The sequence below is a fragment of the Crocodylus siamensis genome, chromosome 13, assembly GCF_052110815.1.
Source record: "Crocodylus siamensis isolate JL-2025a chromosome 13, ASM5211081v1, whole genome shotgun sequence".
In the NCBI taxonomy this organism is placed as follows: Eukaryota; Metazoa; Chordata; order Crocodylia; family Crocodylidae; genus Crocodylus; species Crocodylus siamensis.
The window spans coordinates 13339569-13363509 of record NC_143407.1 but is presented as its reverse complement, the minus strand read 5'-3'; the positions used below and the strand labels follow the sequence as shown (position 1 = coordinate 13363509).

The following is a 23941-nucleotide window of genomic DNA, read 5'->3' as shown; positions in this document are numbered from 1 at the left end:
ATATGGATATGAGAAATACTGACTGCTCTGAGGGGGTGGATATCAATAACCTGTGCAGGGAGGAAAAGCAATGTGCTCTGGATCCCCCACTAAAACACATGCTCTGTGATGCCAGTTTCTAGATGTAAAATACTCCTGGAGATAAGGACAGGATGGAGCCTCTTCTGACTGCTCCCCCAGACCCAGAACATGGACTTCAGTGGAGCTGATTTACACCCACAAATGATTTGTCACAGCAGATTATTTAACACCTTCCCTGCTCTGACTGTGGATCCTCTCTGCTCGTATTTCTGGGCTGCCTCTGACATTGTGCCTCTCCATGGGAGGGGGGTGGAAGGGAGAGGATGAGAATGCTTAGTTAGAATGAAATGCTGAGAAAGCAGCATCCCATTATAACCATGGCAGCTGGCATGAATGCAACCATCTCTACAGTTACTGCATCCCCCTGTTGTCATGTTACTCCTTTGGCATGCTGTCCAAATACCAGGCTATGGGCATTCAGGGACAGGGATGGGCTTGGATTATTTATCTGTATGGGGCCTGATCCATAACTGGACTCCTTGAATAAGGAAAGGAGAAGTCATTTGCTTCTGAACTACCAAAGGCAACCCTTTGTTATTTATTTATTTATTAATTGATTGATTAATTTAACTTGGTTTTTATTTCAGCAAAGGCTCAGGGCAGCTTATAAAAAGCAACAAAGAAACTAAGCAAACTAGATGCTTTAAGAAACTAAGGAAACTAAAAAACCCTGCCAAGATGCTAAAGTTCTCATCAGCTTTGAAAAATAAGCAAGAGCTGGTTCTGCGAAAATGGAGGCAGAGGAATAATATTAGGGGAATCCAGCTGTGGAACGCTGCATTGGGTTATATGTTTTCCTTAAGTCTATCTACAAGATCCTGCTGTAGATTATTGAAAGTTCAGCCACTTTACCTTGATCTGTTGTCAGGTCACCCAAAGGCACATGTTATCAGATAATCTGGTGGTGGTTTTGTCTGTCTGCATATAGGCTCTATGCCTGCCTACAGTGATGCGCTGTCAAACTTTTTGCTTACAATCCTATTCAAAATTGTGTTGTTTAGTAGTTCACCTCACTTTGTAGTTGTTTCAGACACAACAGTTTTGATGCAAAAGAAAGGAGAACAGCCGAATAACAATGCTGGACTTCACAAAACCAGACTTCAACAAACTCAAAGAAACTGGTGAAAAAGCTTAAGTCTAAGTGAAAAAGGAGTCCAGGAGAGTTGGTTGTATTTTAAAGAAGTACAAGAACATGTGGTACTAGTGTGAAGGAAGGAAAGGAAGAATAGCAAAAGACTGGGTTGGCTAAACAGCAAACCCTTCAATGACTTGAAACTTATGAAGGAATCTCACAGGAAGTGGAAACCTGACTATGAAGTATAAGAGTATAATACAGACAGATCAGAAAGGCAAAGACACAAACTGTGATACAGCTAACAGGGAGCATAAAAAACAACAAAAGGGTACTCTTAAGTATATTAGAAGCAAGAGAAAGACCAAGTCATAGGTTTCTGTGTGTGCTTATAGAGCTATGGATGCACCCAACCCATACACAGGCTACTGTCCATGCTGATGTGTCCACACTGCAGGGGAACAGAATTGTTTCCTGTGCATAAGCACCAAAATTTCCACTTCCACAGCTGGAAAGCTGCCATTTAGATGCACAAAGAGAACTAGAATTTTACCCATAAAGAATAACAAGGTGATCTAAAACAGCTAATATGGACTTGTCAAAAGCAAATCATACTTAACCTGATTTTCTTTTATGGCCATGTGATGGGCTTTGTGGATGGGGGAAAGAAGTGAATGTAATATACCTTGACTTCAGCAAGGTTTTTCACACCATCTCCCATAACATTCTCATAGGCAAGTTAAGGAAATACATAGTCAATGTACAAATATTATAAGGTGTGGTCATAACTGGTTGGATAATTGTGTTTAAAGAGTAGTCATCCATGGCTCAGTGTGTAACTGGGAGGAGGTATCAAGTGCAGTTCCTAAGGGATCTATTCTGGGTCTGGCTGGTACTGTTTAAGACTTTCAGAAATGACTTGTAGGATGGAACTGCAATTTGCCAATGACTCCAGTCTGGGAAGGGTAGGAGACAATTTGAAGGACAGAATTAAGATTAAAAAATGACTTGAATAAATTGCAAAAATACTCAAAAAATGCATGAGATGAAATTCAGTGAGGACAAGTGCAACATAGTGCATTTTGGATGGAACAATCAAATGCACAAAACACAAAATGGGGAATGACTGGCCAGGGAATGACAGTACTGAAGAAAAGGATCAGAAGCTACACATGAGCCCCCATTGTAATACTGTCATAAAAAAAGCTAATAGATTACTGAAAAGTAATTAAAAAGTCATCGATGAGTCATGGAAAATTATTCTTCCATTCTGTTTGGCCCTGGAAAGGTCTTGCCTGAAGTGGTAAGTTCCCTAGCTATACTGCATCTAGTTTTAGGCAATGCACTTCAAGAAAAACATGAACTCATTAGTGAGAGTCTATAAGGCAGCAACAAAGTGAAATGAGGTCTAGAATGCCTTGAAAAACTGGGATTATTTAAACTACAGAAAGGAATACTGAGGTAGCATTTGATAAGTTTTCAAATACAATATAAAGAGGATGTCAATCAACTGTCCTCTCTCCACAGGGACAGAGCAAGAAGTAAAGGGATTAAATTGGAACAAAGAAGACATAGGTTAGATATGCAGAAGAGCTTTTAACTATGAGGGTGGTCAAATGCTGGAAGAGATCATCTAGAAAGGTTGTGTAATCTCATCACTGAAAGCTTTTACCTGCAGGCTGGACAAATATTTGTTTAGACAGTTTAGACAGGATGCTCCTACCTTGAGCAGGGGGCTGGTGTAGATGACCTCCCGAGGTCCCTTCAGCCCTATTTCTGTCTGATTCTATGAATGCAGGAACAGAGCCTGGTTATGTTGCTGTATGACTGGCTAGCCCTGTAACTAAGCAGAATTGATATGATGTAGGGGTATATGATTGGATAGCCATGTAACTAGCAAAATATAAAATAGTGAGACAGAAAGATGGAGGGGGGATGAGTCTTGGGTAAATAGTTGGGTACTACCAGTGTGCTTCATCAACCCCCACAGAACTCCCCTCCTCTGACCCAGTCCTCAGAGGATGAAACCTGTGTTGACTGTAACACGTGGTTACAAAAACTGTATGTAACCTATGACACATACCGACTAACTGGGCTCTGAATTTATCTTGCCCCTGTCTGAACTCTGGACCTCATTTTCCCCATCACATATATTTATTTGAGATAACAGATCTTTCTGAAACTTACCCAAGGACTGGGCGGATTCCCACTAGAGACTGACCCTCAGCAGGAGTATGTTCGAACTGTGGAGGTCTCCAATCTTTGCGACCCAGATGAACCAACTGCAAGTGAGTCAGAGCAAAACACAGCAGAGCAAGCAATTAGAGACACTGTGGTGCCCACATCTAGCTTGGAATTAGTATTCAGCTGCTGATCGAGATGGCTCTGTCTGGACTGTTGTTACAGGATTTAGTGGTTTGGGTTTGAAAAATTGCACTATTTTAGTCAACACACAATTAGCATCTGGTGCTGTTAAACAGGGTCCAGGCATAATTGTCATACAAAGATGTGAGTTACACAAATTTAGCTTCACCCAAGAAGATTAAAAGATGCATGCTAAATCATCTCAAATTTCCTGTCGATTTGTACAGGCTGGTGTAGGTCCTGACACAGTCTGCCCCAATTTGCTGAAACAGTTTAGCACTCCTCCCTAGAAAAGTTTCTTCATACTCCTAGACGTTAAACATCCAGTAGTGTGTATCCCAATGTTGCCAACTCGCATGACTGAGTCTCACAGTACTTGGGGCTTTTATGAAAGCACCAGCTCAAGGATTAACAAAAACTCTCAGATTCAGGGTTTTTTTTCCTGTAGAAATATAAAATTCTGCTTTACTACTAAGATGTCTGAGGTCACTTATGCAGGTTTCTGGCATCTAACTCACGAAATGTTCCCCTTTGCCCAGTGAAAAGGCCTGAATTGAGCTCAAGATGTCCACATTTCTTACAGGTCTACATTTTTACCCTGCTGTGATTACAGTCCATGCTTGGAAGTGAGATGATACAGTCCCAGAGTGGCAACCCCATTTGTTCTCAGTCCCAATTCACTTCCACCAGGAAGGTGCAAAACGCTGCCCAACTGCACCTAAGCAAAAATCACAACCAGTGACTGCCTGACCCTGCTCTAGTGGTTAAAGCATCCATCTAGGTTACACTTCTTCCTGAGCAGGTCTGAACCCTGATTTCTCATGTTACAGATCAATGCCCAGGCTAGGCAGGGTTGAGAACATCCTCCTACTGAAGGCAGACCCCTGCATAGACAAGAAGGAAAGATTCATGGAACTGGAAGGAGAACAAGAAAGACAGTGCTTGCCTTTGTGACTTAGGGAAGGAGCCCTAGTTTCCAATGCTGCCCGTGCACTTTGCTTTAGTGATTAGGAGAAATGCAAAATGCCAGGCTGATTCAAACTGTTACAATGAAGCTGTTACTTTTGACTATGAAGCAAAACTACTCCAGCTTTAGCTCTGCTTCATCCAGATTCAAGTTAGGGCAATTTAGTTCACTGGTATTGCTATAGTATCATGCAGATGAAACAATGCTGCATACTCCAAAGCAGCACCCAACCCCTTCCCTTTTAAAGCAGACAAAACGTATGTTTGGACCTTAGGACAAATCTCCTTAGACCAGCTCCCTTCTCCATGTTTCTATGATTTGGAGCACGGCTTTCATACTGGATAATCTCTAGCACTATCCCTCCTGGCCTACACTGCAGTTCCTGTCCTGGCCATTTAGCTTTTTGTGCTGATGTAGGATACACAGGGCTTCTCGGCACCTACTACGAGGTGGTGAGATACTTCCAAGCAGGTGATACTTCCCTTGCTTCCCACCCCACAAAGGTGCAGGTCAGCCTCCTCCCTTTCTCTTTGAAATTCTCTTTCCTTGGCCAGTAGAACAAAGGGTCTCTATTGAGTTTGATCTTGTGAGCTTCTCAAAAACTAGAGCAAAGGAAATCTGTCCTGCTTTGCCTGCCTCTGAGGAAATCAGAGAAGGGTGGCCCAGATCAAGAAGAGATTTGAGGAACAGACTGTTAGGTACAGAGCAAATGTCCCCTGCAGGTGGACTCTGAAACCATTTGAAAATAACTTGGTCTAGACTGTGCAGACCACCCTTCATCCCACGCAGAGAAGGAGTGCCTGAGCAGTGCACCTGCAAGTGGCACACTGAGAGGATGCTACCCAAATTGTAGGTGTTGTAACGGGTGAGATGTCAGGATGCAGAATGTCTGCCCTGCAAATGATTCCACAGTGCGCTACAGGCCTTACCTTCCGGCGGCATTTTCTTCGGTGGGACAGGAGGAGGTGGCAGTGGCACCAAGCTGGTTACTCGGAATCCAGCGGGCAATGTCTCAGCTGACCCACTGAGCATGTTGATACTGTGAACGTCACGAGGGCGGAAACGCTTTCTCCAGGATGGAGTTCGCCGGAAGTCCTTGTCCTCACCCTGAAAGGGAATGGCTGGTTATGCCGTGTGCAGCCTGACTTGTCATGCATCACTGGAGATGTAGACCCAGTCCAATGACTAGCACATTCCAGCAACACAGTAGTAGGGCTCAGACATGCCTGCAGCAGACAGGTGGGAGGCTCAGGTACTCTGGCATCATAGGTGGGTGGTGAGGCTTAGGCACACCTGCAGCAGATACGTTTGTGATACAGGGAACAGGTCTCAGATATATCTGCAGCATGGACTGGGAAAGCTCAGACATGTCTGAGAAGTTGGGTGGTGGGACCTTGACACCTCTGTATCACAGAGATGGGCGCTCCCCATGTCCACATTCTAGTGCAGCACACAGGCAATAGGAAGTGGTGGCTTGGAGATGAAGGTCAGGAGCGAACTCTGCTATCGCATCAGCAGCACCCTCCTCTCTTTTTACAACCTCTCTAGGAGCCCTTCATACCCTCTGGCACTACAGACCCTTTCCCATCACTTTTACCCAGTGCACTCCTGCCCGCCCCCCTCTGGGAGCTAAACCAGCATCTCTGCCATTCCCAATAGTGACAAAGTGGATGGGTGGTGTTATATTCCACACCAAAGTGGCAAAGCCACAATTCCTGTTTAACCAAAGGCTCGTCCACATGTGGAAATGAATCCAGAATAACTAAAGGTGTGAATTTAAATTTGATCAATTCAGCTGGATTAAAGTCCTGCATGGACACTCCCATTCAGAATAAGAGTAGTATTAATTGGGTTTGGCTGAACTTACACTTTCATGTCGGAGTGCTAATTATGCAATAAAATCATGCTGCACTAGAATGTACTAATCTGGAATCTCTGGGCAATTTTTGTGTGTTGAAAAGCCCCAACTCTAAACAGAATGTGTGCGGCCATTAGTGGCAGCCACCAAAACTAATTTGGGTATGCTACCAGAACGTCTCATGAGACTTGTAGTTTCATAGTTCTGTTGCCTAGTATCCCCATTCTTATCTTTGGTCTGGGTTCTCCTGTGGACTGTATCTCCCATGATGCACCACAGACAGAGACTTCTGAGGCAGACATCATTCCTTACCAAGTAGAGAGAATGTGTCCCTGATCGTCCCTGGCTGCCACTGCCGGCAGTGCCTGCGGGTAGTTGCCGACCTGTGGTCAGCGCTTGCCATCCCCCTGCAGCTGCCAGCGTTGGCAGTGTCTGGGGGAGCTCCCCGCTCACTGCCGCCGGGCTCCCGCCACTGCCGCGCTCCTCCCAGCACAGCCGTGCCCCCCCAGCCACCGGGGGCACGCACCGTTCATGGTCGGCCCCACGGTGTGGAGCTGGTGCTAGGAGCTCCCTGCTGGCAGGGGGTTGGGAAGCCTGTTTCCTCCTCAGCTCCATGTGCGGGGCGCAGGCTGGGAACTGTTCTGGTCATGGGCAGGTTTCAGCCCTGTGCTCTGATCAGATGATTGAGGCATGGGGCTTAGAAAGAGCTGCAGGGATGGTTTAGGTCCTAGCTCCCTGCCCTGATCTGCTGGAGGAGCAGCTAGCATCAAACTACCTAACCTACCAGAGCATCAGAGCAGGGGGCTGGGACCTGCCCCTCCCCTGCAGCTCTTTCCAACTCCCCTGTCCCTGATCGGGGAGCCAAGAGCTCTCTACTCCGGGGGCAAGGTGACATTGTCTCCAACCTGGCAGCAAGCAGCACCCAGGGGCAGAGTGTAAGTTCCAGCCCTGGCCAGGAGACAGCTGTCCAGCTTGCCTACAACTCCCACTGTTGGTGGCAAGGACCCATTGCAGGGCCCCAGGAAGCAGTTTGCTGCCATTAGCAACAAATCTGCTCCCACTTCCCTGCATGTGTAGAGATGTCTGCCTGAGAGCATTTACTCGCAAGTACTTTACTTATGAGTAAACTGATCCCGGATCAAATGCAGATGTAGATGTGCCCATTTACTTGTGGAATTAATTCAAAGACACTCTTGATTTGCTCTCACATTATGGCACACCTGACACACTAAAAATTTGTCTAGTGCAGGCCAGTGGCTTCAGGCTGATGCTATTCTATATATGTCATGAATGAGAGGGTCTATCTAGTCACGCCTGTCCGCCATTCCCTTTAGTTCTGTCTCATAACCAAGTTACCTAGTCTGGGCAAGAGTTCAAAATAGTACCTTGGTTCAAGCAGCACTATTTTGAGATGCTTCTGCCACTTTTCAAACATTTCAAAGGGCATGTACATATGTACAGCTGCCCCTATGAAGCACTGTGAAGGTGTATGAAACGCTGATCCTTGTCTTCAGGCAAGGATCATCTTTTTGTTTGATGTTTGTATAATACCTAGTGAAATGAGTCTCCGATCCGTGGCCGGGGCTCTTGGGAGCTAATGCTATACGTATAATTCATGACAATGATAATCCATGAGGTCACCTTGTACGGAGGGCCCAAGCCTATCCACAGAACTGTCCTCTGAACATCTAACACACCGAGCAAATGCTTAGTATTATTGGCCTTATCCTAAATCCAACCTTACAGAACAAGTAACAGAGTGGAGGTAGCATCTGATATGCTCCAAGGCCGGCAGTCACCTGTCACCTGCTACCTGCTTCAATGGCTTGACATTATGAGCTCTGACCCAAGAGTGCAGAGTGTGGGCTGGAGCACTGGTTAGTTGTGCTTGAGCACAGCAATCACCACTGTCAGCTACAGGCAAGCAATGGAAACAAAATCCCCAGCATGGTGTTCTTTGCTACCCCTCAACAAATAGGAATACACTATGGTCAGTCTGAGTCCTGTGCATTAGAGATCTTCAGAAACAATGCCTGGTGTAGGCTATTTAGGAACCCTGCACATTCTTTTAACACAGGTTTTGAATTTATTGATACAATAATACACACATCACAGAACATTAACTGTGACACTGACAAAGTTACAAGTGAAGAAGGAGTAAAGCGAGGGAGTAAACTCAGCCTGAAAACCCATTCAAGTTACAGCTCTGCTAGGGTGTCAAACACAGCAGGCCCAAGCCCTTTCCTAGCTGGCTTCTCAACCCTCCCCACCCAAAACATTCCATCTTGTACCAGCTTTAGATGGACTGTGTGCCCAGCCTGTGTTTCCCTTAAAGACTGTATTAATTCTCTGCAATCAGGGGGGAATTAGCAGAGTCAATGCAAACCACATGGCACCTTGTAGAAATCAGCCCACAGAAAATGAAGATAGAAAAGATGCATTAGATTCCATCTACTGTATTCCCTAATGCATGATTATCCTCAGCAGCATGTTCCTCAGGGCTTTTCTAGTATAGTGATAAATTATTCAAGAGATATTGTTCCCATCACCTCCCCAGGGAGCTGGTATCACTATCTGTAAACTTACTGTGTGGTGAGACCCTTCCCTTTAATTAAGTGAAAAAGCAAAGCAAGAGTGCTGCTGACACAGGTTTTTGCTCCCAAAGAAATAATGAAATGCTAGAAAGTGTTCTCTTTTTCCTCTTGCCTAAAGGTACTGGTTGCAATCCTGAATCCCCAAGGCTCAGTATATCTATCATTCCTATGGATTTTATCCAAGACTGTTAAAGCAGGGCAAGCACTTCTGAGCAGTGTAGTTCTTTTCTGTAGGTGACAAGATCAATTATTGTGAGGCTAGCCCTGCTGCATACCCCCTCCGCCTGTCCAAACATTGTTTTGCTTTATCTCTCATGTAATAAAATCTTGTCCAATACCCATAATGATTCAGGCACAGAACAGTACTTTGTACTCACATCATCTAGCCTTCTACCGGTGCCCAAGGCAAGCAGATTGTTGAATTCTCTCTCCAACACCTGTCGAGCCTAAAAATAATATTGTGAGTAACAGTAACCACCTATAAAGGAGGATGGATTTAACACAAAATTATACTGCACTAAGAGAGACAGAAGTGTCTTACTTCTAGTGCTACCACTGGGAGGAAAGCGCAAGTCTCTTTGACAGCTAAAATGCTACCATGCAACACATGCAGTTGAAGCAGGCTAAAAATATTTTGCTACACTGCAAAGAATCTTGAAATTATGTGAACAATACGGACAGAGGCAGAAGCTAAAGTCAAGTTCTCCATCATCAGCAGAAGAGGCAGAGTCAAGTAAGTGCAATTGCATCTTCAGATCAACATTTCTTGGATAAATCCCTCTTCAAGTTCTCTGAAATCTCAGGGATTGAGCAACAGCACTTAAACGCCAATATAGTGAATGCTTTAGATATATTTAAATTGAGGACAAGATAGAGACAGACAGACTGGTAATATGCAATAATCTCCCTGAAAGCCCTCAGTGGAAATGTTCCCCTTACCTGGGTGTTCTGAGTGGGTATTTGTAATACAAGTGCCAGACTATTATGGTCAAAATTTTCATCCAAAGCTAGGAGTGCTCCATGTACTCCACTCTCGATGAGGTTATTAGCATACTCCCTAAGCCCGATGGACTGAATCCAATGAATGACCTGGTCATTGGTCCAGACCAATACATCTGGAAGACAATGGGGTCATACATTCAGCACACATGAAACCTTGGTTTACATTGGTTTTCAAGTTCCTTGTGAGCTCTGCTAATCCCTGAATATGGACAGGCCCATGGTGGGATGATATCATGACAGAGCAGAGTGTGTTGCCTATATAATAACTTCTCACAGTTTATTTAATTACTTGTCTTTTAGGACCAAATTAAGGACTATTGCTAGGACTGGCCTCGGGGACACTTTCCCTTCTCCCCTTTGACCAGCAGTAGTAGCAAACATATTTTCATCACTGTTGCATGAGCTGGCACCTCGCATATTCAACTACACTTTTCCCTTTTACAGGCACATCTGATACAGGAAACGACCAGGCCGCTCTATGCATTTGGGTTCTCACATCACAAGCTGATGGGGAGACTGTTGGCAGATACAGAGTGACAAGCCCAGTTTCTCTCTTTCTAATATTAACATTTGACATTTTCTTCTCATGATCTACAGTGACCTATATAACTATTCTAGCCTCAAGTCTCTGGCAGTGATGGTAGATAGTCTATGAAGGGAGCAAAATGAAAGCTGGAATGAAGAACAGCATTGGTGCCTTTAGCACTGGATTAAGGAGAAGAGGCTGGCTAAAATGAGGAACTGCCAGCTTCTTACAAAGGTGCATCTAACTGGGGAGCTGGAACCCCCAATCTGCTTAGGAACAGCTCTACTTCAGAAACCAAGCTCTCAGGGTAAACCCTGATGCCCCCACCCTACTAAAGTCAAGGAATCCAAAACTACCATTGATTTTAGTTAGGGCAGGACTGAATCCTTTGTTTGCAACAGTCTACTTAACTTGTCATGCTGGTAACATAACCTCAATAGACCTTCTGGCCTCCTTTGGTCTTGCCACTTATCTCCTACCTGAACAATTCAAGGTACATGCACAGCTCATGCTCTTACAAAACAGAATCAGGACCTCAGAGGAGGAGGAGGAAGAACCAGTTAAAAACCAATCTACTTGTAAGTAAAGGTTCAGTAGGGAGTAGTCTCCATTTGCAGAGAGCTTCCATAGAGATGCCAATTTCCTCTCTATTTATGGCTTGTATACACAGCTAAACTATTGTGAAATAAGGAATAAGTTTAAAGGTAATAGCTCTTTTGTACTAACTCCTCAAGTAGACACCCTTTTCCATACAAAGATTTTTTTTGTGCAAAGTGGACTAAGCTGAACGGCACAAAGGGTGCATCTACACATCACCGTACGGTGATGCTGTTACTGTGCTGTGCTGTAGTACTTCCTTCTGGAAGTACTAAAGCACGGTGCAATACTTTTGGAAGTACTAAAGCATGGTGCAATAACTACCTGTACTGTGCCGTGCACGCAGTGTACGGTTAGTTTTCACTGCTACTTCGCCATAGCAGTAAGCTACAACAGGCGAGTGCGCCACTATGGTGAAGTAGCTGCCAGTCACGTGTAGACCCACATCACTCCACATTGCCATAGCAACATGCTACAGTGACATACTGCGTTGCTACAGCAATGTAGGGTGATGTATAGACACACCCAAAGACTCTCTTAATGTGGGATAAGAAAGTCCACATAGTGAGCTATTGCAGAATAGCCCTTGTACAACATTTTATAACTGTCTGACATTAGTGGGGGAATGTTGACTTTTCCATGGCAACCTCTGCATTTGAAACTGAGGGAAGGAAAATAGGAAAATGAGCACATTAGGCAGATTGCGCCTGGTGTTGTTATCCATCAGACACCAGAAAGATCTTTTAACTTGTGACTGACCTTTGATTTCATGTTGGCTATCCTCTCGCCTCCGTTCAAGGTCCTTGCGGTCGTAGTTTAACCTCTTCAGGCACATGATGCCGTACTGTAGGCTAGTACTAGAGAACAGAACACATTGATTAATCCTTGGAAAGCAACACCAGGAGTTTATTTCTCACCTGGGTTCACAAACCAGCTGTGGGATGCTCCAGGATAATAAGTTTGAATCTTATTACCAAAAAAACCCCAAGGGATATATTCTTGACCCAGCATAGAAAAGGCCAAAAACATCAGAACCGAGTCCAGCCCTTCAGAAGCTCATTACAAGAGTCCTTTGCTCTCTGGAGGATGAACACTAGGGTTTCCCTGCAAACATCTGTCCCATACATCCCTGTAATAACTCCCACAATCATCTACAGTGGGCATCTCACCACCACCTGTTCTGTAGTATCTGTATGAAAGAGCTTGGCTCCAGACTCACCAACCTGCATTCCTCTCATTGCTCAGACTTCCTCTATGGAATGGAGCTTCATGGCTGCTTGCTGTAGTGCAGCTTCCAGAAATACCCCAGAGTTTTGAGATTTCTCCTGATACCTGTGCCAGGCCCAGATAAGGGGCTGCTCCGTGGGCCAGACTGGACCCCACACACCAGGACTGGGCTCCAGGGCCCTGTACTGCCTCCACCCAGTCCCACGCACGAGGATTGGGCTCCAGGGGGCCTGCACTGCCTCTGCCTGGTCCTATGCAGTGGGATCAGGCCCCATGCACAGGACTCCCTAGGGACCCACAGACAGCTCCACAGGGCAAATGACATGGCACTGGAGGCCAGATTTGGCCTGCAGGCCAGGGGCTGACCACCCCTGCCCTGGAAGGATCCCGAGGCAGAATTTGAACTTTAAGAGTAAAAATTCAACCAGGAACTCCCAGCACATCCAGGAGCTGCCAGCTGAGACGCACCTTCACAGAGTGCTATACAGTCTCTCCATCCACATGTAAAGTTTGCATCATGGTCTACTGTGCAAACACATGTTCCCTGTCCACTCCACGGGGTGCATGACTGCCCTGCAAAAGCCCCCTATGCAGGACATGTGTGTTGTGGGGGTGATTCCCTCCATCTCACCCACACACTAGCAGTTAAGCTTCTGCCAGATGGTCCATGTGCAGGTCACAACCCCCAAGCAGCCATTTATGCTCAGGTGGGAGAAAGGCATGTCTTTGGACCTGGTGCTCTTCTCCACTCCCCAGCAACATGCCCTGCCCATGACTGTAACTAGTGACATTCTTGGGGCTTGTGGTTGGCAAGGAAAACCCCAGAAAGGTCCAGAAGCTACAGATCCAGAGAAAGAGCGATATGTGGATCACAAAGCCAGGGAGGCTATGGAAAAGGATGGATGTGGGAAGCTGCTGTGTGTTGAGAGGCTGCAAATTCCCCTGCTTCCCTCAGGGAGAATTCCCGGCCTCCTGAATTGAAAGAACAGCTGCAGGAGAACACAGCCTTCCCTGCTCTGAACAGACACTTTATTCCACTGGTGACCTTGTAAAGCAAACAGGCCACATTCCTTAGCATATGCTGGCCATTAACCCACTGGCCTACCCTGTCTGACTGTTAAGCCAGGAAGGACATCAGGAACTGGCCAGTGAGAATGAGAGGCCTTGAGTGATCAGATAGGAGCAGGGTGATCGCTTCCCAAAAGCTAGAGGTTGGGGACCCCACTGCCTTGTAGTCTAGCAGGAGGTCACATAGCCCCCGCAGCTTGCAAGCTACAGATCTAAATTACATATGGATCAGACAGATCCAAGCCCCAGTTACAGACGGCTGCCCGACTCATAGATTTCATAGACATTAGGGCAGGAAGGGACCTCATAAGATCATCATGTCCAGCCCCCTGCCCAGGGGGCAGGAAGTCAGCAAAGGTCAAAGGATCCCAGCAAGATCCTTTACAGAGATTTCTGTAAAGGTTCTGACTAAGAGAGGAGGGAAGGTCAACACGTATGCAAAGACCTAAAATATTCAGAGCTCCTCTCTGCCTCATGGAATTGGTGTGGAAGATCCCTACCTAAAGGAACAATAGCAACCTCCAGGGGGAAAATCCCTGGAACACGCATTCATCAGAAGTGCAGAAACTTCCCCTTGAAAAGAGCACCTGGGTAAGTTCCAGAATTGAGGGAAAAGCGAAACCAGCCTGAAATGGTGGCCTGCTAGATGAGATGGATGGATGCCAGCAGCTGCTTCCTTGGAAGCAGTTGCTTTTCTGAAACTGGGACTCCAGCCGCTCCAAACAGGCTGTACCCACTTTCGGCAGGAATTCCCCCAGTCTTCGGATTTCCGTCAAGACGAGCAGCCTCCTGGAGAGTGACCCTCACCCAGTGCCAGGGCACTGGGCCGCATTAGAAACAACTTACTATCACACACAAAACCTATTCTCAAGGCCCAGACATCTCAGGAAGTAACCTTCTTACCACCTCCATGGCAAAATCTAGCTAAACTTTGATCTGTCTATCAGGAATTGCCAAGCAATGGCTGACGCACGAACAATACTGATTATGACACCAGCCTTCTTATCCATATAAACATGCAGCAAGGTAAAAAAAATTAGGTGGCTTATGCAGGGACTGGTTCTGTCACTGCTGTACCTGACAGACTATAGAGGGTGAAAACAAATGAGTAAGGAAGACCTTTTATGATTTGGGACAAATATTTTGAACTACATGTCAACTAAAGCACCCCCACCCCAGTCGTTTAGTTCAGAGGCAAAGCTGGTCAGCTCTATGCTGGGGCAGTGACAGCTGATTACAGAGCTGCGATGAGCCCTCTCTGCGGTACCAGCTATTTTTGCACTCCTCCTCCTCACCCCCCGCAACAAAGGCAGTGCCCAAGGGGCTGCCCTTGTCACCCCCTTAGTTACACTACTGGTTCAGTTGCACTGACTGCAATTTGATGAGGAAGAATTTTGTAAATTATCCTGGACCATCCACTTTGTTCCACAGCCAGCAAAATCTTTTCTTCAAAGCTGATGTCTAAGGATGCTCAGCTTCACCAGCTGAGGTGCTTAGCTAAAGTCTGGGGAAAATCCCAGCTGGGAACCCTTGATACTCAAAGACCTATAGCTTTCATTCACTCTCATGGTTGCAACAGGCCCTCTTCTTCCTTCTTGCTCAGGAAAGGGTGTAGCAGGAAGGGCAGCTCACCGATGGAAGCTGTCAACCATCTTTAGATGCACTCTGAGATCTTTCTTGGTCAGATGATCCAGCATTCGAGCATCAACAAGACACTCCATGAAGTAGCTGCGATACTGAGGGAGACCCAGACTTGGCAGCCATTCATTCCCAATCCATTCATGGTTCATGTCCCCATAGGCTAGTGTCTGTGAAAGTAAAGAGACAAGCATGGATGCTGGTACTCAGCAGTGCTGCAGACAATCTTCCAGGACATCCAGTGATGGCATTTTGATACATATTGGTACAAGGTTTTTCTCATCTCTTACATATAGAAGAAGTCGGCTGACTTTCAGCTGAATCTGTCTTACCAGGAACTTTGCTTTTGAAAATACTTATGCAACAGTGTTATTACTCTGAAAAGTAAATTACTTGTGTCAGTGCTTCTTTATCTGAGTACAGATAATTGCAGATTAGTGAAGTACAGATGAGTCCCACTGTATAAAAGTTACATATTACTATTATTATAACACTGCATATACTTGGGGAAATATTTGAACAAAGGTGCAAACTTGGAGTTTCTGGAACTTAAAGCACAAGCCTGTAGTATGTAAGCTAACACTGTGATAAGCAATGGTTTACCAACCTAAGTGGCTCAGACAAAAGTAGATGGGAACAGAACACTCCACTGAGTACCTGGAAATTGGAAAAGGCTGATTCATCAAAGTAGTAATGATTCCCAGAAAGATTTATCTTCAATAAATTTCTCAATTTAAAAAAAACCCCTGGAAACAGAAATTGCTGAAACGTTCTGTTTTTGACATTTTCAAAATGAAAAATTTCCAATTGTTTTGCAACGAAGTGACTTTTCATTTAGAAGGTTACAACAGAAAAATGTAAAGGAAAAAAGGTCAACATCAAAACAAAACAATCAACCAAATGTAGACGTTTGAGTGACTTTTAGTTTTTGAAAAATTTTGAGATTTCAATCTTTGATTCTTTTTTTGAAGAGGAAAACTGTTTTGAAACCTTAAATTTTTCTCACACTCCTATCTTGAACTGGTGCCTGCAGAACATTTTCAAACACTTAGATGAAAAGTCTTATATAACTGAAAATTTCAACCAGGGCAAAAAAATGCTCCTAGTGTAATCCCTTTCTATCTTGCTTGAGTCCCTAAAAACAGGTCTACACACTGACTTTTGGAACACTCCATCATCATAATTTTACGACAGCCTCAGAAAAAAGCAATGATCAGAAGGAGGCCTTCCCTGCCTTAACTAATTTTTCAGAGACTTGATCAGGATGGAATAAGATCACACTGGATGCATCTACAAGAAACGCTTTACTGTACATGAGACCAATCTAATGTGCAGTAAAGCACACCATCTACATGTGCACAGCAATTACTGCAGAGTAGATTAGTCTAATGATCCATTTTTTAGTACCTATAGCTATTAGAAATCAGCACATTAAACTAACTGCTCCCAGTCAGTGTAGGCAGCAAGGGGCCACAAGGGGTGGGGAGAGCTATGGGTGCTCAGTGCCTGTCCCAATCTCCATGTGGCTGGGAAAGCTGCCCTGGCTGCCCAGAAGCCAGGACAGCTCTGCCAGCCATGTGGAGTTTGGAATGGGCCCTAGTCTCCATGGGGCATGGAGGCAGCTGCCCAGAGCAAGGACAGCTCCCACCCACATGGAGATCAGAACCAGCCCCTGTGCCCCATGCCAGCCCAGAGCTGGCACCAGGGGAGCTTGGAGCTCCCCCTGGCTGCTTCAGGGGGGCAGAGCAGGGCAGGAGCAGCCTTAGACTGAACATCTCCCACTGGGAGGAATTTTACTTCTGATGGGCACACATTCAGATGCATGCAGAGGCACAGTTTAATGCCCCTAAATTTTCTGTGCAGAAAATTCAGGTGCATTAATTGCACATGTAGACGCATCCACTGAGACACTCAAATGGTGGGATAGAGTCTGGACCAAAGTATTCTGTTACAAATACTTCTGAATATAATTAGCACACTGCTGCCACTGCAGCCTGCAGAGCTCTTGCTGAGAAGAACAAAGTAGCTCTTCTCATAAGGAATTTCCTTCCATTATATCGTCCTGGGTGTGCAGCGAAGTATGGATCAGCTGCAACGGCTCTCACTATTGTCTGTAATGCTCTACGGTGCTTAGTATTTCTCTGCACTGAACCACAGATCTGCAAATAGCACAGAAATACAGGCATGTATAAATCTTGGATAAAGAGTCAAAGCACTAGATAATCTGCTGCTGTTCCCCTTCACAGTTATTTAAACCCAGTGTGAAGTGGGATACAGCGCTACCAAATAAGAATAACAAATCTGAACATGCTTTATGCAAAGTTCAGTGCAGGAGAGAATCAGGCTTATGCGCTGCTGGCAGGAAAACCATTCACATCTGCACAGAAGCAGGATTCGTGAGAGTAGGCCTTGACCTATGACATTTTAACCCCCTGTGAGCCCCACTTCTTTCACTCTTAGTGAGAAATATTGTCCCAGTTCCACATATTCCTGAACTAGGAATTCAGAAGGGGTTGCAATCTGGGGCAGCATGATGTACCTAACAGGAGTGAGAGCCATGTGTTCTTCATTAGGCCCTGGGAGCATCTTTGCTTCAATCTGCTTCTTAATTTCCCACCTACAAAATGGATTTGATAAAACTTCCCTACCTCCCAAAGTAATTATGAGGTTAGCCAATTCTTCTAGTGATACAGTACTAAACATATTATATTTTCTTGCATACAACATGCATCTTTCCCTCCAACAAACCAGCACCTCCCCCCCAAATTGGGATGTGTATATTAAACTGGTAAGCTGATTTTCTCACCAGAACAGAAGTGCCCTACTTTAATTCCTGTTCCACAGTGCAGCAGCTGTTGCATTACTATTCAGGCAACCGAGGGAGTCAACTGACTTAACAGCTCACTGTTCTCCACTCTATGGTATTAACAACCATCTCTTCTTTTTAATGGTCTTGATGTTTTATTAATCAAGCTAACCTTACTTAGGGCAATATTGCTCATCTGCTTGCTGCTTCTGATATCTCTCCTGCTATTTCACAGTCTAAGCGGGGAAAAGAGGGCAGATCATCAGATTATGCTCTGTCCGTGCTTTATGCAGTCATAACTCTGGAAAAATCTTTTTTCTTCATTCTTACTTTCCAAAACAAGGTATGTATTATAGATTCATAGATGTTAGGGTCTGAAGGGACCTCAGTAGGTCATCGAGTCTGACCCCCTGCCCCAGGCAGGAAAGAGTGCTGAGTCAAACAACCCCAGCTAGGTGCTTGTCCAGTCTACTGTTGAAGATCGTCCAAGGTAGAAGAGAGTACCACCTCCCTTGGGAGCCCATTCCAGATTCTGGCAACCCTTACTATGAAGAAGTTCTTTCTAATGTCCAACCTAAATCTGCTCTCTGTCAATTTGTGGCCATTGTTCCTAGTTACTCCAGGGGGTGCCCTAGTAAACAGAGCATCTCCTATTCCCTGCTGCCCTCCCCGATTAATTTATAGGCAGCCACAAGATCACCTCTCAGCCTTCTCTTGAGAAGGCTGAAGAGATCTAGGTCCCTCAGTCTCTCCTCATGAGGCCTTGCCTGCAGGCCTCTGACCATATGAGTACCCTCCTCTGAACCCTCTCAAGATTCTCCGCGTCCCTCTTGAAGTGCGGCGCCCAAAACTGGACGCAGTACTCCAACCACGGCCTGACCAGTGCCACACAGAGGGGAAGCACCGCCTCCCTGAATTAGTCATGCATCTGCTAATGCATGATAAAGTGCGGTTATCCTTGTTGATCATTTTGTCACATTGATGACTCATGTTCATCTTGGAGTCAACTATGACTTCAAGAGCCCTTTCTGCTGATGCACTGCTGAGAAGGTCATCCCCCTGCCTACAAGTGTGTTGGTGGGTCTTTTTGCCCAGGTGCAAAAAGATACATTCTGGGGAGTGTTGTATGCCAGAAAATATGGTACTTAGCACTACTATTAATAAGGTTTTCACACTTTTTCCAGGGATGATGATGAGTGACTCCTTACATGCTGTGCATAAAGAGATGATAAACAGCAAGTGTTTCTACCAGAAATGTTCCCAGGAAGCCACTTCTTAGAGGAACACAGGGTAACGATCTACCAAAGCTATGCAGGGCCATCACCAGTATCTTCCAGTCATTGTCAATAACTAAGTCACCTACAGTGCATTGGAAAATCTTAGCATGTCATTACCCACTGTACAAAGGTTCAGGGTATCATGTTTTATTACTTCCATAGAAATTTAAATAGCAACAGTAATATGCATTAAATTCCATTCCATCCAAGAGTTAAGGGCAGGAGTGCATGGTGTAATAAATATCATAGATAGGTGATAAGTGAGTGAAGAAGATCTGGTATCATGAATTCACCCCCAAAATAAGACAAGACAAAAGAGGATTAATTCAAGCACAATGGAAAATAAAAAGAAGGGTTTCCTTGCCTTGTGAGGGTTTGAGAGTCTCTGCTGCTGCCTTCACCGACCTTCCAATGATGTCCTTTTGGGGGCAGGGCTTAAGGGAATAACTGTTCATAAGGGCAGGGATAAATGCTGAATAATTGTCCGAGGGAGTGGCCTGCATGGAAATGGAGTGATGTGATTGGACACACACCGTGTCACCAAGGAGTTCAGTTTGTTAGAGGGTCATATTTGATTCTCTGGGTTGTGCTGCCTCTACTAACAAGTAACTCCCCAGCCTAACAAAGACGAAAAGAGATGACATGGGAATCTCACCTGTGCCCAACTGCCCTCCTCAGTGTCCTAATTGTAACAAACGTAGCATGTCAACAAAAACAAGTAAAGTCAGTAACTGCTACCCACAGATCACACTTTTCAAACAAATACAACTGAACATACATATTTTAACTGTGACCTACTGCAGTCAAATAAAAAGTGCTAATGGGACTCAATGTCTGTTGGAATAGGCCAGGGAGACATAGGTTCACCCACTGATATGCAGCTCAGGGGTGCGTTTCTCCCCGAGAGAAACTGCATGGGTGATATTCTGACCCTACTGACTGCAAAGCAAGGTTTGCCGGAGACTTTGAGGCACCCAGGATTCTGCCAATGCACGATGCCAATTCCACCCAATTCTCTTTAGCTTTTGGATCATATGTTCATAGTGGTTGTAAAAATGAGCTGTAGCACTGTGATACTGACAGATGGCCAGTAAGAAACAGATTGAAATCCCTTACCCATTTTACATAAGGGTCACTAAAATGGCCCCACTGAAGTCAATAAACATTTTGCCAGCAGCATCAGCAGAGTCAGGATCTCACATTCTAAGTCATTTTTCTGCACCGTCTTGAAAGCAATGGGTAATTTTTGTTAGGGCCCTGCTACATGTTCAGATTAAAGCTGGATAGAAACCAGCTAGAGAGCTGTTATACATTTTCAAGCACTAACTTCATAGCTGGTTGGCTCCTTCTATAGTTGGACAGTCATTTTTATCATGTGATAATTACTTTGCAAGTGTGGCTGGTCTAAAGGTATTGTGTGATTAACCAGTTAATTGTGTGAGAATTACTTTGTATGTGTGTGGCACAAAAATGTTACTGTGCGATAAACCAGTTAATTGCGTAATATATGTAACATGTAGCAGGGGCCTTAGAAACACAGAGATCAATGTCATGAACTCTCAGCAAAACCACAGGATCTTGCGTTGCTTATTTAAGCAAAAAAGAAAAAGAAAGGCATAGACGCTGCCAAGTTATTAACAGTTCCAAAACAGTTCCAAATTATTTTCCATAAAGTGACTGCCTGAGGAACTCCTTTTTTCATTCAATGGAGCCCTAAGGACTAAGATTGCAACACTAACCACTTCTAAGTTGTGTTTAGCAAGCAACAGGCCATTCAGATGGGAGGAGGCACTAGACAAAAGGCACTAACCGTTTTTGTGGAAGTTGCCATGTTCTCCATCTCTTCGTGTGTGACCCAGACATTTCCAGAGGACTAGGGGGACAAAAGTCACACAGGGCAATGGGATAAAGTCAGACAAAGTTATTTTGTAACTGAAGTGTGACTGCCAAGTCAAAACTATTAATGAGAGCAAGTTCAGCTACAGATATACTGCATGTTTCAGTAGTTTACAAACAGACTTTCACAGCTGGATCCTCTTCTATATAACACTGGTTTCCAGAAGAAGTCACTTCTGATTTACACCAAAATCAGTGAGACTGGAGTCTGGCCCTCTTTATCTAAAGGGTACTAGTGTTTCCTGAGGTTCGTCTAGTGAAACGAACTTTCAGCTGCCCTGAACCTTACCTAGGGCTCTTCACTTCGGTTTGAGATATGACATTATGACAGTACAGGATGCTAATAATCAGTGGCTGAGAAAACTGGTAGTGTTCTCCCAGCTACCCCAGGCCAAGAAGAAATTTAAAATGGATAACAGAAGTACTTTACACAATGTATGTACAATTTATGGAATCCATTGTTCTACAATACTGGTGAGACGTAGAGCTAGGTAAGATTAAAAAACAGTGAACAAGAACAGCAACTGCATTTACTCCATCTAGGATAAAACATGTATTACATATATCCTCAGGCTGGAATGCCATGTTAATAAATACTGCTTAATTGGCCAGATACAACAGAGGGCTGCTTTGTCTCCTCTGAAACTTCCGGCTTTATATGTACTACACAATACAGTAACTTATCTGAGAATGTGCACAGAGGCTGGAGGTAGCTCACCAACAGGGGAATCAGACTCCAGAGTACTTGATCTTTTAAAAGGCTGAATTAGATCCAGACTGCAGGCCCAGTTAAAAGGGGGCATTAGAACAAGCCATGTTAGCTTGGAGGAGATGACTGGTGAAAGCATTATCAAGTATTGTTGGATGATTTCAGGCTGGAGCAAAGTTCTTCTGGATCTCTACTCAGCAACCCAAGACGATAAAACTAAACTCTCTTCCTAGCTGGCTTTATGATAAAATCTTCCTTTAAGTAGAATGAAAACCTGCTTCTTTTTAAAGAAGTATTGTTAATTCAACATTGATGGATTTCAACAGTATACTGTGTTCCTGTGTCATCTCTGATAGGTAGATAGAGGACATAACACAAATTCATTATCTCCATTACTGGCACATAAAAATATAACATACGATGAAGTAAGCTTTAGCCCATGAAAGCTTGTACACCCCCTCTTCCCCCCCACACATGCACATGCGCAGGAGTGCATGCACACGCACACTTTGGTTAGTATATAAGGTGCAAATCTACCTTCTTTTCCAGATAAAAGTACTGACACAATGTGCACAAGACTCTATGCAGTACCAGGAATGGCTATAAGCATTTACCGTCCTCGAGGTGGGTGGAGCCGAAGGGCTTGTTAGGGACACCATTTCTTGAATGGCCAAACGCAATTTCAGCCGGTGCAGGGCATTGCTGATGCCAATTTCTCTCTGGATTTCGGTATCGGACAAGGCAGACATGATGGCACCACTCTTCACATTGGCTCTGCAGGCTGCAACATACCAGGCTGGCATCCCCACCCACAGCTGGCAGTACAGGAGAAAATAGGTGTTTTATGCATCCATCTCGGACCAGACACCTGCATACTAACATGGGATGCAGCAAAGTGTCCTGGGTCTGATAGCTTAGGGGAAAAGCATGTTTGGTTTGATCTTTTCAAACCAGCTAGTTAAACCCACATTCCCAGGCAGTACAAACATTCTCCTCACTGGAATAGGCCAAATACCTGGTTCCAGAGGCATCGGGCAAGGGCTATTCTACCTGATAGGTACTCCAGGGAGCACTAGCAGCAATTTCTTAGCATGACCTTTGAGCACTGAATTCTTTTCACATTCATGTCAGGGCAACTCCCTACATTTTAATGAAGTTACACTCAGTTCAAATTGGTGAAGTTGAGAGACACTGAAGGAGAGGTCAGTATCTACATGGATACTTTTTCATCAGTGTGGCCATTCTCTCTTACTTGGGTGGCAGGGGAGGGACAGAGTGATGGCTTCCTGGGTGTATCAGTTTAATCGAACCACAAGCTCACCTCTAGCCATGAGACAACAGTTGGGCCATCCCAGTGAGCAAAAGGCAAACCTTTTCTTCGAGCCTCTTCTAAAAGTTCGTGCCTGGGAGGGAAAGCAGCAGAAGAGGTATTCACTGACAGCTAAGCTTAGAGTTAAGAAAGCATCCCAAGCTCCCCACAAATACACACCTCAGAGTCTCTGAGGTGTATACTGGGGGTTAACCTGGTGCAGCTAAGGAAAGGATGCTAATGACATAGTTGTCTCTGAGGTGCACATACACTGGAAGAAGACTGCCATGAAGTGAAAGAAGTCAGATAATAGGCAGCAGCCATAGGGAGTAAAAAACTACACACAGCAAAGTAATAATGAAGGCAAACATAGCTCTGGGAAGTAAGAGGTGAGCATGTGCCAGTTCAGCAGGAACTGGTGAGAGAGGGACATGCAGTGAACTCAGGGACAATGATGGATGCATAGATCCTTTCCCCAGGCTACCCTAAGCCTGCTATCACCCTGAGGGGCTCATCCTTACCAACTCACACAGGGATAGACAAACAGGCAGGCTTACTTCTTCCTCATCCGTCGGTCCTTCTCTGCTTGAGCTCCCAGCTTACCAAGCCCCAGGGTGTCTTGTAGGCCAATCTCAGAATCGGTCATCAGAACTGTGGAACAGGCAAGAATATCCCAAAGGTTAGACTGGCATCAACTAACTGTTTTCAGTCCTTAGCTCCTGTCCCTATGGTGATAATCCATGCTTCAGGGAGAGTACAACAGATGGCGAAACAATACTGAGATAGAAAACCCTCTCACCCCTTGGCAGCTCTAATAAATGTGAAAGCCCAGTTGGCCCTGAACAGTGTTATGAATCAGGACCTACCTAAGTTTGAGATACAGCAGTGCCTTTAATCCCACCCCCACAAGTGGCCAAGAGGCAAAAACCAGGGCATTAATTGCCTCTCAG

The 23941-nt window shown here is 45.0% G+C and overlaps 1 protein-coding gene across 7 annotated transcripts in view; it reads right to left on the bottom strand.

The window, feature by feature from the left end:
• PPFIA4 (PPFI scaffold protein A4) overlaps positions 1-23941 on the bottom strand; it is a 169137-nt gene that overhangs the window by 3032 nt on the left and 142164 nt on the right. For 2 of the 7 annotated variants that reach the window (XM_090026214.1, XM_090026215.1), the window contains 11 exons: positions 23549-23642; positions 23004-23085; positions 22297-22497; positions 20888-20950; positions 19733-19759; positions 14989-15164; positions 11821-11918; positions 9876-10051; positions 9314-9382; positions 5414-5591; positions 3341-3435 (listed from right to left, as the gene is read on the bottom strand). In XM_090026214.1, coding sequence (XP_089882340.1) covers positions 3377-3435; positions 5414-5591; positions 9314-9382; positions 9876-10051; positions 11821-11918; positions 14989-15164; positions 19733-19759; positions 20888-20950; positions 22297-22497; positions 23004-23085; positions 23549-23642 — 1223 coding nt within the window. In that variant the 3' untranslated portion in view covers positions 3341-3376. Of the gene's footprint in view, positions 1-2876; positions 2997-3340; positions 3436-5413; positions 5592-9313; positions 9383-9875; positions 10052-11820; positions 11919-14988; positions 15165-19441; positions 19575-19732; positions 19760-20887; positions 20951-22296; positions 22498-23003; positions 23086-23548; positions 23643-23941 lie in introns of those variants that run through there. The other 5 variants (XM_090026216.1, XM_090026218.1, XR_016439002.1 and 2 more) reach the window with 4 other exon arrangements.